Source organism: Dromaius novaehollandiae, chromosome 9 (assembly GCF_036370855.1).
Source record: "Dromaius novaehollandiae isolate bDroNov1 chromosome 9, bDroNov1.hap1, whole genome shotgun sequence".
In the NCBI taxonomy this organism is placed as follows: domain Eukaryota; kingdom Metazoa; phylum Chordata; class Aves; order Casuariiformes; family Dromaiidae; genus Dromaius; species Dromaius novaehollandiae.
The window spans coordinates 7639530-7653518 of NC_088106.1; the positions used below are offsets into that span (position 1 = coordinate 7639530).

Sequence of the window (13989 nt, forward strand, 5' to 3'; positions counted from 1 at the left end):
ACACCACCAGTGAACGGAGCACTAAAGATGGGCCTCTCTTTTCATGTAGGCATTGATATAGGAAATACGCATTTTTGCTTCTCGTCTTGTGCTGAATAGAAATACTAAGACATTGATTGAAGGCTTGGTTGAACCATGCTGTCTAGCTATGTTGGTGTGTTGTTATGTCCACAGTACACTGATGCCATGGCCTCTTTCAAAATGTTTGCTTTTCATGGATATTGTTGCCTGGAAGAGGGAGCATGGTCTTGTCAAAGCCTTCTTTCCAAGCAGTGAATCACAAGGCAATGAGCCCCAGGAAAGGTTAATCTAAAAACTGAAGGTACACTAAAAAGATGGCACTAGCGTTTATCGCGCTGGCGTAGGAATGGTGCCCGTAATAGCCATCTGTGGAAAATGGAAATATTCCAGCTTGTGGAAAGGACCACAACGGCCCTCCTGTGAATTAATCACACTCTATCCGAGGCCTTCACCTCGCACGTGGGATGCATTTCGTACCGCTGAGATATCCTACACTGAACACTGTATGCTGAGATACTGTGCAGTTCTTTCTGTGCACAGCAGTCATGAACCTTCCTCGTTTGTTTTTTAATCACCAGGGAAGATTATTTTCAGGACAACAGAGCCTGAAATTTAAAACTGTGCAGTTTTTAAACAGGCTGATGTTTCTGAAGTATTTTACACTCTCTGATATTAGATTAGTCTGAGACCAGAACTTTTGATCCTCATAAAGTTTTAATGTCATTTTGTAGCTGAGCTGTTAATAATTGGCTCGAGATTTTATAGATATGTGTGTATGGTTTCCACTGAGGTTTTAAGCTAAAGAGTCATTTCTTATACCCTTCATATCCCAGTCCAGATGCTCTAGCCCTATTTTGCTATGTTCCACCAGATGGATGCCAAAAATTTAGGGAAAATTAGTGTTTCTCTCTCAATAGAGTGCATATATATTATACTGTATTACTGTGCTACAAGGTAGAAGGCAATGGACTATTGCCCCAATTTCTTCAGCTATTTTCTTTGCTAGCACCACAAAGTACTTAATAGCGTAAGCTCTGATAGCGAAAGTCCTCCAAGGAAGCATTATTTTTTTCTATCTCAGGCTACCTATAATGCAGCTGACTAGCACTAAGTCCCTCCTGATTATTTTAATGGTAGCTAAATAGTGCAGAAAGAGTGAGAAACCACCACTTCTTCTCTTGATAACAGCACCTTCCTGATGTCTGCGGTAATCAGCAGCATGCTGTCCAACATATAAAGGTCTCTAAATTAAACAAGTGTTTCAATTTTCCTTTCTGACAAATAATTTTCCTTTTTTTCAAATCCAATAATTTCAGAGCTAGACTGTCAGAACTGCATGTTATTTGCATATCTGAAAAACAACATGATCTAAAGAACGGTAATACCACATGAATATATAGATGGGTTTAGGAAAGACATTTTGACAAAAAATAGCAGAGAAACCTGTGATATTTGCAATATGTAACATAGCACTAATTTTAATGATCCTATTCAAATTTAAAGCTATGCTTATTCTTTTCTGGTTCAGGGTCTCCACCTCAACACATTTTAATGTCAGAATAAAATCTTAATTTCCTTATGTCTGAAAAATGTCTGTAAACATTTTTCACCTCGCAGAAACCATAACTTTGAATTTCCTGACCCTTGAGCTTGTTACATATCAAGCTTCTGTTCACCCACATGAAATACTGAGGACTTTTTGTGTATTTCTTCAAAAAGCAATGGTTGAAGCAATCGCAATTCCAGTCTCCGTATCTTAAGTTTTTTGGTTTTCTCTGCATCGTCTCCAATTTGTCTATCTGTGAACAAATAGACAAATTGGAGACGATGCAGAGAGAAGCAACAAAAATGACACAGAGATCTAGAAAATATGACCTGGGAGGAAAGATTAAAAGAACTGCATATATTTAATTTAGAGAAGACTGAAAAGAGACATTCGAAGAGGCTGCAAATACAAAGAGAGAGAGGGCGGTTAATTGCTTTCCATGTCAAACAAGGATGCAGCAAGAAGTTACAGGCGCTTTTGCAGCATGGAAGGTTTGGGAAAACTTTCCGTCAGCTTTCTTAAAAGCTAAAATACATGTGAAGTCCCTCACTGGAGACTTCTGGAAACAGAGTACATAAGCATCTTTCAGGGATATTCTGAGTGTACTTGTTTTGCTTCTGTACAGAGCTGGATTCAGAACTGCTTAGGAATCCCCAGCCCTACAGGTCTGTGGTTTCCCAAGCACCCTGCCCCCAATCCCAGGAAGAAATTATTTAATCTCTACTCGTTCTTTCACCAGGATGTCTATTAGCTAGTCTTTTCATTTCCTCTTAGGAGTGGACAAGTACTCCTCTTCTCTTAAGTGAAAAGTGTTTTCTGTTTTCAGCTCATTTCTTAATCACCTGCCATATTGCTGCCAAGTGGAAACTGTCTCTCTTGAAGAAACGGGCACCGGCCTTAAAATCCTTATAGTTACCAAAGAGTGAATTTTTGCATTATTTATCATGGAAAAAGTCAAGCCCTCATCTGCACAATAAATGTTAGCAGCTGGGTTAATTGTGAGGCCGTAGGGCATCTTCCAAGGTTTTTAAGACAGCTATGCTTTTGGAGAGGCTGTTTTCAAAATGCTCTAACGCTACCTCTTCGAATGCAGCCTTTGGCTGCTGAGTGCTACTATTTAACAGGTTTAGCATTGCTAAAAATTGAGAGACTGATGCTGCTGTTAAATTTCATTCTGCACACAAGCAAACAGTTTATCATAGTCTGTTCCCAGCAATTCTAATCCAATTTTTGTTATCTTACATTGTTTTTAAAAAAAAGAGAGAGAGAGAAAGATACTGTATGTCAATCTGATAAAAATGTTTAAATAACTGGTGCTTTTTTGTGATTATGTCAGTTTTATAGCAGCATTATGGAAACACGACAGGGTAACTAAAATCTGATTACGTCTAAGTCCTTGCCCATTATGTGATTATTATGAACCATGACTTCTACTGGCACAATATGAACTACATGGTCATAATACCAGGGATTTCCAATACAATTAACTGAGATTAGCAGCACTAGAGAAATCTGGGAATAATGGCACAACTTTGAACGATCAGTTTTACTGTAAATGCTGGTGGCTCTGACTTCCAGGAAACAGGAGGCTTGGGGGTGTAGCTGTGACCTACCTGCTGCGGCTCCCTGCATCTCCTCTCTCTTTTTTTCCCTGCTCATGGAATTAATTGCAACCTTGCCAGAGTCCTAGAAACTCCTTTTACACTTCTCAGTGTTTGACATTATACTGATGAAACTCAAGGCTGGCCAAGTTTTTCAAAAATGTCAAAGGTCTTGCGGTACCTCCTTTTTGGGGGCTCAGCCTGAAACCAGAAAGGGCTCTGCTTTTCACTTATCGGAGAACAGATCTATTTAAGACAGCTCAAGCTTGAGCACTTAAAGATGGAAAGTCATGAAAATCACAGATCAGTTTCAAAGATCATAGCCAAGGTCATACTATTTCTTTAGTATGAGAAGTAGGCAAGAGATGCTTCTTTCCACAAAGAACCTGAGACTTTGGACTCTTAGCTGCTTAAGAAAAAGTGGACTGTGTCCAGAGAAATTTGCTCACTAGTGGTTCTGCTCTTTCTCACACAGAAAGAAAAGGATCTCTACACAGATGCAGCGGTCATCTTCTGGCTTAAAGAAAAAGTGGAGGGACACTGCAGTACAGAAAAAAAGAGAGCAAAGCAGACCTCAACAGAGGGCAGCTTGTACCTTTTCTAGTCCCAGTAGAAATGCTAAAACTGATACATGAGGGGCTGAGGAGTTCAGAGAGGAGCTACTGGAGGGGAGACTGTTTTGGAGCTCATTCATTTTGCAGTATTTATTTTGGTATTTTTCAATGTGAACTGTCCATGCAATGCTGTGAATAACAGATTTAAAGTGATCCTTGGTTATATAGAAGGGAGAATATAGAGTAGAAGTACTAAAATTATTTTTGCCTTGCATCATAGAATTCAGCAAAAACAGTGTGTTTTGGTCCTATATCTGTATTTCAAAGAGGATTCAGAGATCCTGAGCAAGGCCTAGTAGGCAGTGGAAATTCCCCCAGCGTTTGCATGTCACATTATGCAAAAGATAATAAACTCAACAAGCATCTTGTAAAGACAATGGCTATGAAAATAAGGGCAATAAACAAAGATCAGTATTTATAAGTATTACATAGTCCCTGCTATACTTGGAGCTATCTGTATGTATATCCCTTTGAGAGAGGGAAATACTTCTTTCTCCCTCTTTTTCCCCAGTGGCATATAGAAAACCAAGGCACAGAAGAGCTAAACAATTCAGCCAGTAGCACATGGACAATGGGGGTAGAATGGGAACTCTCTTGATTATTGACAGTTTTTCCTGATAGAGCTGGGATTAAAAAGAAGAACATTTTTTTTCATACTAGGTGTCTGCAATTTTCTCCATAAAGTATAAATACAGTTGAAGACTTAGAGAAAAATCACAAATCACCTGAGATGTTTTTTGTTCTGCCCAGTGCTCCCATCACAAATCACCAGAGGTTGTTTTTTGTTCTGCCCAGGGCGTCCTCCCCTCCTCCTCCCCCAATTTATTTATAGCTGCTAATTTTCAGATTTCACATGAAATTGCATCTCAGGAATTTTGTTAAATCATACACATTCCAATTTTGTGCTCCTTGTTCATTTTGATACTGTTATCCCCACTCAGTGCAATTACAACCTCCCATTTTCTCTGCTATGGTGATCGTACATCTTTAGTCTCGTACCTCGAGTGCTGTCCTGAACTGCCCCGCCGCTACCGCGTACTTCTTTTGCCTGTAGCAAGTGCTGGCATCCTTTAAGGTTACCTGAAGGCATTTGTCAATCTGTGGCAAAAAGCTGGAATTAGGTGCACTCAGAACATCTGCTTTTTTGGAATTATGACATGCTGATTGTGTACTTGTAGGCACCAAAGGCTCTGCAAACTCGTAGGTAATGTCCTCCTCATCAATATAGACCAACTTTATTTCCACATCCATTAAGCTTGTCAGAGGAATATGAGATAGAGGCACTGGGATTAACTGATTGTCAGTCTCCAACATTGTTGCTGCTTTTTTCCCAGCTAGCTTTCCTTCATTTTCTAATTTCCATTTAGAGCTTGCTCTGACTGCATCATTACTTTGTTTTCTCTTCTTTTTCTCTGCCATTTTTGTTCTCTCCATTATGTTTTCTCCTTCTTTATCCCCAAGGTGCTTTTTAACCTCTTGCCATGCTTCTGGAATATCATTCAATTTGCTTGCTGCTGCATTTGACTCCTTGCTAGTATTTATTTGCTGAGAGGTATCATTCTGGCCACCCATGTTTATGAGATTTTTTTGGAAGTCTGTGTTGCTCGCTGATTCCATAACTTGAGCAAAAAAAGTCCTAGGAGAAAATGCAGAAAAGTTAAGAATTCTCAAATGCTGCAAAGCCAAAAAAGTGTGTAAAAGCTGTCTCCACTAGACCTATAGTTGGCACTGTTATAAACGAAAACTCTTCAATAGCTACTACATAGAATATCAGACTCACCACAGTTACTTTCTCTTTTTTGTGTAAAGATTTAAGGTAGCTTAAATATTTTTGATAGCTCTTGATAAAGATTGTTTATTTAGAGTAATGCCAGAATGTTAGTCTGTTATATCTGAAACAAGAAGGGAAGAATCTGGCTTTTAATGGGAAAAAGACAACCAAAACAAACAATAACCCTGTGACCGATTGACTCGCATTGTACGTTGTTACGGGCTGCGGAAAATCACTGTAGCCTGATTTTCAAGAGCCGCTGAGCACCGTCACCGCGGTCAGGGAGGGCTGTTTGAAAGTCCGGCGGGGTATATGTGTGCCGAAGGGGCACGAGCTCAAGGTGGGACCCCGGGCTGAGCTGCATTCCAGAAAATTCGGGTCTGGGTTTGGCTTTCAAAACCATTTCTTACAAAGTGTCTGCAAAGGACGCTGTAGTATCGCCATTAAGAAGCACCCCCCGGTAGTTAACAGCCCAGTTCTCTGTTCTAATTTGGGGAAATCATAGTGGCTTCAAAGTTGTAAATCAAGAGGCAGAATCAAGTTCACAAGCCTCATCTCAACACCAGTTTCCTTGCACAGGGAAAGGCGACTCAGCCTGCACTGTAGACCCGTACCAGAGCTCAGGTTCAGTGGCATTTCCGAGTCCCATCTGCCTCTGCGGGCTTCCCTGTGAAGTGATGGGAGGCACAGTCATTTTCCTCTTAGTTTTCCCATTAATTATGAAAAGTTTAATTGTAAATAGCTTTAGTGATGACCGTCTTTCAGAGTGGTTTGTTAAGCTTTAGGAGTCAGCCTTTAACCTTGTGCTGTCGTTTAGCGGACCTCCACGCATTTATCACCAGTGTAATTTGCTTAACTACGGTGCAGATCGTATACAGGAAAGATACATAACAATGCAATGTTTTGCGTAGTCATAAACAGATTTAAACTACAACTTCGTTGAGTTTTAGCAAAGGCCTGAACTGTGCGTTATTGAACTCACCAAAGCTACAGAATCCTAAAAGCTACCAGAATATGTGCCAGAATACGATACAGTGAAGCATCGTTACCGTTTAGGGCAATCGGCATTAGACAATGGGGAAGAGACAGGAAAAAAATGGGTAAACAAAAGGGGTCGCGGCATTTTAGGCCATATGAGGCACTGATAAATGAATTTCTGTGTACATGGGGTTTCAAGCCTTTGCCATGCTTTTACCCTGGTCCAGCTGCCCCAGGCTAAGGCAGATGGTGAGCAGGACCCAGCCACTAGCCCTGGGACAGGCAACCTTTTGATTCTGACATTTGTTCGCATCCTTCAGGCTGAAAACTTTGCTCCAGCAGACGTGCCTGTGGAGTAACTTACTCGTGCTGCCATGGATGCAACAGACGGCGTGAGAGGTGAGGCGATAATCGCGTGATTTAAGGTAACTTCAGAGGACTTTCTTCAACGATGTGCTGTGCAATCACCACTCCTACGGAGTTCAATGGGGACAGAAACCGCTGGCCCTGCTCGGATAGTGCTCCGCACTTGTCAGAATAGAGCTCAAAGGATTCATATTTATAGCAAACTATTTTGAATGGCAGCAGTAAAGCAGCTGGAAAAGGCTAATGTACTTAGATCTGGCAGCAATTTTACCTGTTTGTAGGACACTCAATCCCTTTTTAAAACATACTATGGCATAGCCTAAAGACTGGAAGCCTAATTTTTTGGTGCTGGCCTCAGCACTCAGTAATTTAGGAAATGATGATACATCTTCATTGCGTGGTGGAGCAGGGATGCTCCAGACCCAGCTGAGGGGCTGGGATTATTAATCCTGATGCCGTGTCAGGCCAACATCAGTGTCACATATGGGGCCTGTGGTGCAGCGCCACGTGGCCCTGCACCGTACGGCTATCCCGTAATGGGAACGGCTGGACTAAAGCCATTGCCAGGATATTGTCCTAGCAAGTTTAAAATAATTTATTATGGAATAAAAAAAGCAGAGCACAAACTGTGAAACACAGACCAATAACTCCTTAATCACCCACAGACATTTCTCCACTGGACCAGCACCTGAAATGAACTTTGCTGTGTCAAGCGGATTTTTTTATACTGCTTCTGTTGTACTTTTAGGTGTTCAAACTGATTAACATGACTTAGGGTTGTACAATGGAAGCACGTTATAACTCAGGCAGGCTATGCTTTAATCACTGTCTCAATAAAAAAACACTTCTAGGGAAAAGCTTTTAGAAAATCATTATCTTTGTCAGTTAAGTATTTTTCTGAGACTTTTGTTAAAATGTCTATTTTTTCTATTTTGGAAGCATTTACTGTAAAATGCTTCTAATGAATCACTATACAGGGGAATATAGATAGACAATTTAGCACTGTCGTCAGAAGACAACTACTCTCAATTTATGAGCTCTCTAGAATGATCTTCCTCAACAACTACAAGAAAGTCCAGGTCTCCGTGTATTTAAGGGTTAATCTTTGCCAAGAGACCTCTGTCCACAGAACTACCAGGTCCTACGGCTAAGCGTTTTGTTGAGCCTATCACTAGGGAAACAACATCTCTTCAAACAGAGAAGCTTACAGGAAAAGAAAAAGATATGCAAAAGGAAAAGTATAAGATCATTTATCTTTTTAAAATCTGGTTTTGTCTGTTGATTTCCCCATATAGCTAAGAAACCTCTTCTCAGGGGTCTGCCTGCCTGCTAGGTAATGTCAACTTCCTTATGTGCATGGATCTTATGAACCCTATTACTGACGCTTTTTGTTCTGTATCTAGTTTGATGCTGCTTTCAACACCTTCTCCTATTATCTCAGATCAGATTAAAAAAGAACCTGCTGATAAATCACACTGGCACTTTGGCTGGCACCTCGTTGTTAAATTTTTCTGCCAGTTCTTTGACGAACTCTTTTTTCTTCAGAATCTAAACTTTGATTTCAACCAAAAAAAAAGCTTTTGCCCTTATAGTTGTGAAGCGGACCCTTTCCAAGCGTACGAGTCTGCTGTCCTCCTGCATCTACATACAGTGGGGCAGGAACAAGGGGCTGCATTCAGCATTGATTTTGGTCCAAGGATAGGAGAGAGGAATGTGCTCTAGTTATTCTCAAAAGGGATTAAGCTGCCTCGAAACTGGGCGATTACATTGTTGTTAATAGTTGTTTTGGACATGAATTCTGGGTGGCCGGGCTTCAGAAAAAGGTCTGTTTCCTGATCTCAGTAAAATCTTTCAGCTGACAACACGAGTAGTTTTTTCTGGGGCTCACAGCTGCCATTTAAGGCAGAGGCTGTGGAGGAAGAAGCAATCTCAGGGAAGGATTTCATCCCAAAGGGATCTCTGCAGAATAAGCTTAAGCTGTATCACTGTAGCTGGAGGATGGCACGGAGCACAGCTTCAGGCGAGGAGTAAGCAGCAGTGGTCCAGCTCGCTGATTCCCCAGTCTTGGTTTGATGGCCTGCGGGATCATGCGCTTGCGTGGTTTGGAGGTTTAAGAGTATGGTATAGCAGCAAGGAAGAAGGGGACTCGAGGATTAAGTTCATTCCTCTGAACCAGCTTCCTGGCCCTGACGGTTTGGCAGCAATCAAAGCGGATCCCTGCTCTGACACTGAACACACCCCATAAATGCCTTGCTAAAACTCAGAGACAGATTAGTCACCAGATTTGGAGATGAACATAATCCCCACCCCATCCCCTGGTCAGAAAGGCAGAGATTTCTTCTTCTTCTTCTTCTTCTTCTTCTTCTTCTTGTTTTGTTTTGTTTTCCCTTCCTCTGCAGCATAAGGTATGAGCTGCCTGCTCAGGATAATCTGGTTATACCTCATCTGCCGTCCCAGCAGCTAGTCATTAGTGGTCCTTTTGTGCTCTCTGCTGTGCCACAGGGCGGTTAAAACTCCCAAGAATGGAAATACTTTGATTTAAACTCATTGTGCTCAACAGAAAAGTGTGCGAGTGAAATTCGGCAGCGTGTGATACACAGGAGGTCAAATGATATGATCTGGTGGGACCTTTACGGTCTTGCACACCATGACGCAGTACTCAGCACTCTTGTACTGATCTCGTCACGGCACTACCGAGAGGTAAAACACCTTTCTGCGACTGTTCGCTGCTGCACAGTTTCCAGAGGGTACCATCACAAGGTTTTGCAGCCAGGGTACGGCTGTATCTGTCTTTCAACGAGCTCATTTGTGTACCGGAGGCAGTGAAGTTACGTTAGCCTGATACCCACCCAGGCTAGTTTGCACCGCTAGAAGATACATTTAATGACAACTGCCATATGAGTATACTCCTAGAGTATAGACGCAGACAATGACAGGACTTTTCCAGAAAGTTATAAGAGCTGACTCTTTCAGCTGTGATAGACTTGTCCTCCCAGAAGGCCATTTGAAGTCACAGGGCAGTCATCAGCTACAGTTCATTTCACTCCCAATGTGAAAACAGGCAAAACTGCATCCAAAACAATGAAATAAGAATAAGGAAATTATACCATGGGTACTTGCACAAGTGTACTTCTTCAATTGCCAGCGGTTTCTTCCTCTAGTACAGACAGATAAATATATTACTATAGCAAAATATCCAAAGCCCCACAGCAGACAGGCCCTTAGGTGCCCTCTATAATAATTTCATTTATACTGAATTCCAGATATCCTGATCCATCTTGAAGGTGAGGATGCTCCAGTTTTATCACTTAGAAATGAAGCAAGATTTATCTGTATTAGATTTACAGCCAGACTTTCTGAATGAGCATGTGCACAGACAACAGCTATGTTGAGATTTGAACCGGAGATTTTTCCAGTCCATCTTTCAATGGGATGACTTTTAGGCATTTCCTTTACTGCTGAACACCACAAAGGCTCAGACAATCTATTGATGACGAAGGTCAGCACCTTCTTAGCAGCCCATAAAGTGAGTCTCTCACAATCAGGTTTCAGACTTTTTAAGATTCTAGCCATTTCTTTAGGCAATGAGGCAACCTAGTTCTTTTATCTTGCTATTTTTATTGTTTGAAAGCCTGAGTCACATCTGATCTTTTTTATTTTTAGTTTTCTTTTGGAAAAAAAACCCTTAATGTATCTTTTTTTGTTCAGGTACTCTTATTTCTTTGTGATAGACATAAGTAATGGCTCATTCAGTGCGAAATCAGAACTCCTTACATTTTTCTTGCTGTGATAAGGGCACACTTGCCATTGGCATTGTCCACGTTTCTGCAGTAAAGGTTTTGGCAGTAATTCCACCCTAAACACTATTTTCACTCACTATATTTAACCTGTTTATAAAAATAATAATAATAAATTGGGCTCCGGGCTAAAATTTGGCATGGGAAATGGTGGTTTTCTTAAAGTAGTTTGCAGGGATTTAACCATATTATCCTAATTGCTCTTTGAGGCTGTAACTCATAATTAGTCGTATGTACAGTGCCAAGTACAACAGGACACTAATCTCATTAGCCTATAGGCATAAGAGAAATACTAAACTGTACTAACAATTATTCTTCAGTTATCAGACAGCTAGATCACTAGGCGCTCTTATGCCGAGGCTTAGGCTTACTGTTCAAAATAACACAAGTCCAATTTCTATTGTACACAATAGCTTATGAAATTTATCTAAAGGCGAAGTTATTTGACAGAAACAATCACAATGCAAGCAGCAAGTTCTGGTTAAAATACTTAGTGTGTCTTTAAGGATAATGGGCAGAAATATATGGGAAATACAATCGAAATAATCAAGAAAAGTTTCGACAAGGTGTGTTATTAATGTGGTTGTCATCCCCTGCTTGAATAGTCAGGCTGCAGTGAGTGCAATCAGTCAGTCAAGAGGGAAAGGAAGGCGTGAAGATCACTGTCACATGTCGAGGCATCTGGGAGTCTTACATAAAAGCTTTGGGCATTGACTGGCCAAAAAAAGGGAAGAAGATAAATCCCCATTCCCACCAACTTTGGATCTTCAATAGTGACTGAGCCTGTTTCCCCTCTCTCATGAATCTTTTTCCTTCCTCACCCAATTTTTCCCTCTCTCTTATCTTTCTCTTTTGCTTTTCTTTAAATAAGGCTATAGGCAGCCATGCTCTTGTAGAGCTAGCTTGAGTGATTTAAGAGGCTGCTTCTCCCAGCTGGTCAATACTACCCTTTTCTTTAACTGCTAGTATGAGTGCTTCCAGTCCATTTCAGCACAAATTAATACAGCTTTGGGTAAATATATTCACAGAAGTACCTGTGATCTGAGCTAATCCACTTCATTAGGCACTGAAGCAGGCTGGAAACACATATCAGCAGCTAGGAGCACCCAATATGTCAACCACAGGGCAGGAGAGGAAGGGAAGGGAATAGGCAAGGCTAGAAAATTCCTGCTCTCTCTCCGTCCCCTCCAGTAAAACCCAATAGGGCATGTGTATTTATTTGGTTAGTAGCTCGGCTTAGCAAAGACTTCATGCTTTGCCACATTGCTGTGAATCAATAACCATCCTTAAGTTTTTTTTTATATATATATATATATCTTCAAGGCAGCATCTTAAAAAGTTATAGTACTCACTGAAACAGGTTAGCCAAATCTCGGGACAGAGTTAAAACAAAGACCTTAATATTTAACATTTCTTTTGGGGGTTCTTTCCCTCCATGTAGTCTTTAAAATGCTATTTTAAAACTTAATTTTATTGAGTATGGCAACGGAAGTTAACTGTCAACAGTATGACACGAAATTACAGACCTAGAATTACAGACAAGAGTTTTATTAACATGCTATTTGAATAAAATTAGAACTGCAAAAGGACAGTAAACTAACAACTACAATAATAATTCAAAATTCAAAATCAAGAAGAAAGCAGAATCTCCCCAGTAGCCTATCTCAGACTACTTAGGGAGAGCAAATACAAAAGAGAAACATCAATGACTGCAATCTGGAGGAAGGAAAAGGCAGATATAGTACATTGTGAGAACTCAGAGTGGGTGCTTGGTAGCTAATGTGACCAAAGAAAAATTAAGAGAGACAAATTAAGGATGTTTTCTGCCTAAGTTTTTTTAGGCACTGTGTAACTGTCTTCCTTCATTGCCTGCTAGTGAAATATTTCCTCCGAAAGTGTGGGAGAAAAATACTGAGAAACACAAGAGCCAGCAGGGAAAGCATTTGAGCTCTGCGTAATGATGTCATCCTGTTAGCACAAAGACCAGCATTGTCAATTAGGAAAAAAAGGTCACCGCTGTGTCTGACGGGGATGTGAAGCCCGGCCAGCCTTCCTAGATTGGATTCAGCAGCTCAGCCCTGCAGGAGCAGAGTGGTTCATTTCCATAGCTAAAGGGACACTGAAAGGAAAGAGAGAAAGAGAAGGGAGGAAAAAAAAAAAAAAGAAAGGAAAAACGGAAATTTTAAAATGGTAAAGATTTCTACAGCAGAGTCCTGAAATGTGGAGCTGTGAGAACAGATAATTCCTCTGTTTGATCAACAAGGACGTATGCATGTGCCTAAGGTATAAACAGACCAGTAAGCTTAAGGTAATCTCTAAATGAAAAGCAAGGCAAAGACTGGTCCTAGAACTGAGATGGTGTGCTGAAAAAGCGCTTTTTTTTTTTTTTTTTTTTTTTTTTTTTTGCTACTGCAATATTTCCTAATTCTGTTGGGAAGACAAGAAAGCAATTTTTGAAGAGATTACAAAGCAAACGTCCAAGTGTCCTACTTGCTCTCGTTCAGAAGGAGATGAAGAACTATTGATTTTCTGAAAAGATTGCTTTGAAATGGTGGGAGCTGAGTACTTCTAAAGGAGGAGTGCAGAGGGGCAGAGTTTGGTGTAGCAGGGTTGCTGCAGACTGTGCTGGGGGCTTGATTAGACCTGCCAACACGTTATTAGGAGGTCTGCATCTCCGAGCTGCTCTGGACAGCCCTGCTTCCAGGATAACGCAGGAATTCAATGAGAGCTCGCTACACAAAGACAGCTCTTTCACTTCACAAAATAATCACATTCCTGTGGGAGTGAGCCCCAGGAAAGCCCAAATCTAAAGGAGACATTAGCAGGCCTATAACCAGTTCCATTACCTATTGCACAGCGCACAAAACATATCAGCTGTCAGATCCACGGCAAAGAAGGTGCCTGATATCCAGCACGGCATTTAGATCAAACGCACAGCTAGAGGGATGTGGGCCAGGGATACGGCTCCTTTTCTTGCTCCAGCTATACCAGACAAATAGGTTACCCCAGGAGGGGTTTCCCCTTACCGTCCCCTCACTTCTGCTCCTCAGCTCACATTAATCAAAAGGAGCCGCGTTAGAAGATACCTACCTCTTCAGCTGCTGATGTTGGGGTTGACCAAACACAAAACTCGCAGTCCCCTGTGATGTTGGATTTGGGGAAACGTTAGCCCCAGCACCCAGACTCTTCAGGAGGACGCTCTGATTTTGCCAAAGGAAAGGCAGACAGACTTTGTGCATATCCTTTCTTTTAGCTGTACTATGTAATTAAAATGGACTTTCTGAATGAAATTGGG

The 13989-nt window shown here is 41.2% G+C and overlaps 1 protein-coding gene across 1 annotated transcript in view; it reads right to left on the reverse strand.

The window, feature by feature from the left end:
- The window catches only part of SPATA16 (spermatogenesis associated 16), a 79970-nt gene extending 74571 nt beyond the window's left edge, over window positions 1–5399 (reverse strand). Inside the window, exon 1 of the mRNA XM_026105774.2 lies at window positions 4782–5399. Within this exon, the coding sequence (XP_025961559.2) occupies window positions 4782–5399 (618 nt within the window). The remainder of the gene's footprint in view (window positions 1–4781) is intronic.
- Between the last annotated feature and the right edge of the window lie 8590 nt (window positions 5400–13989).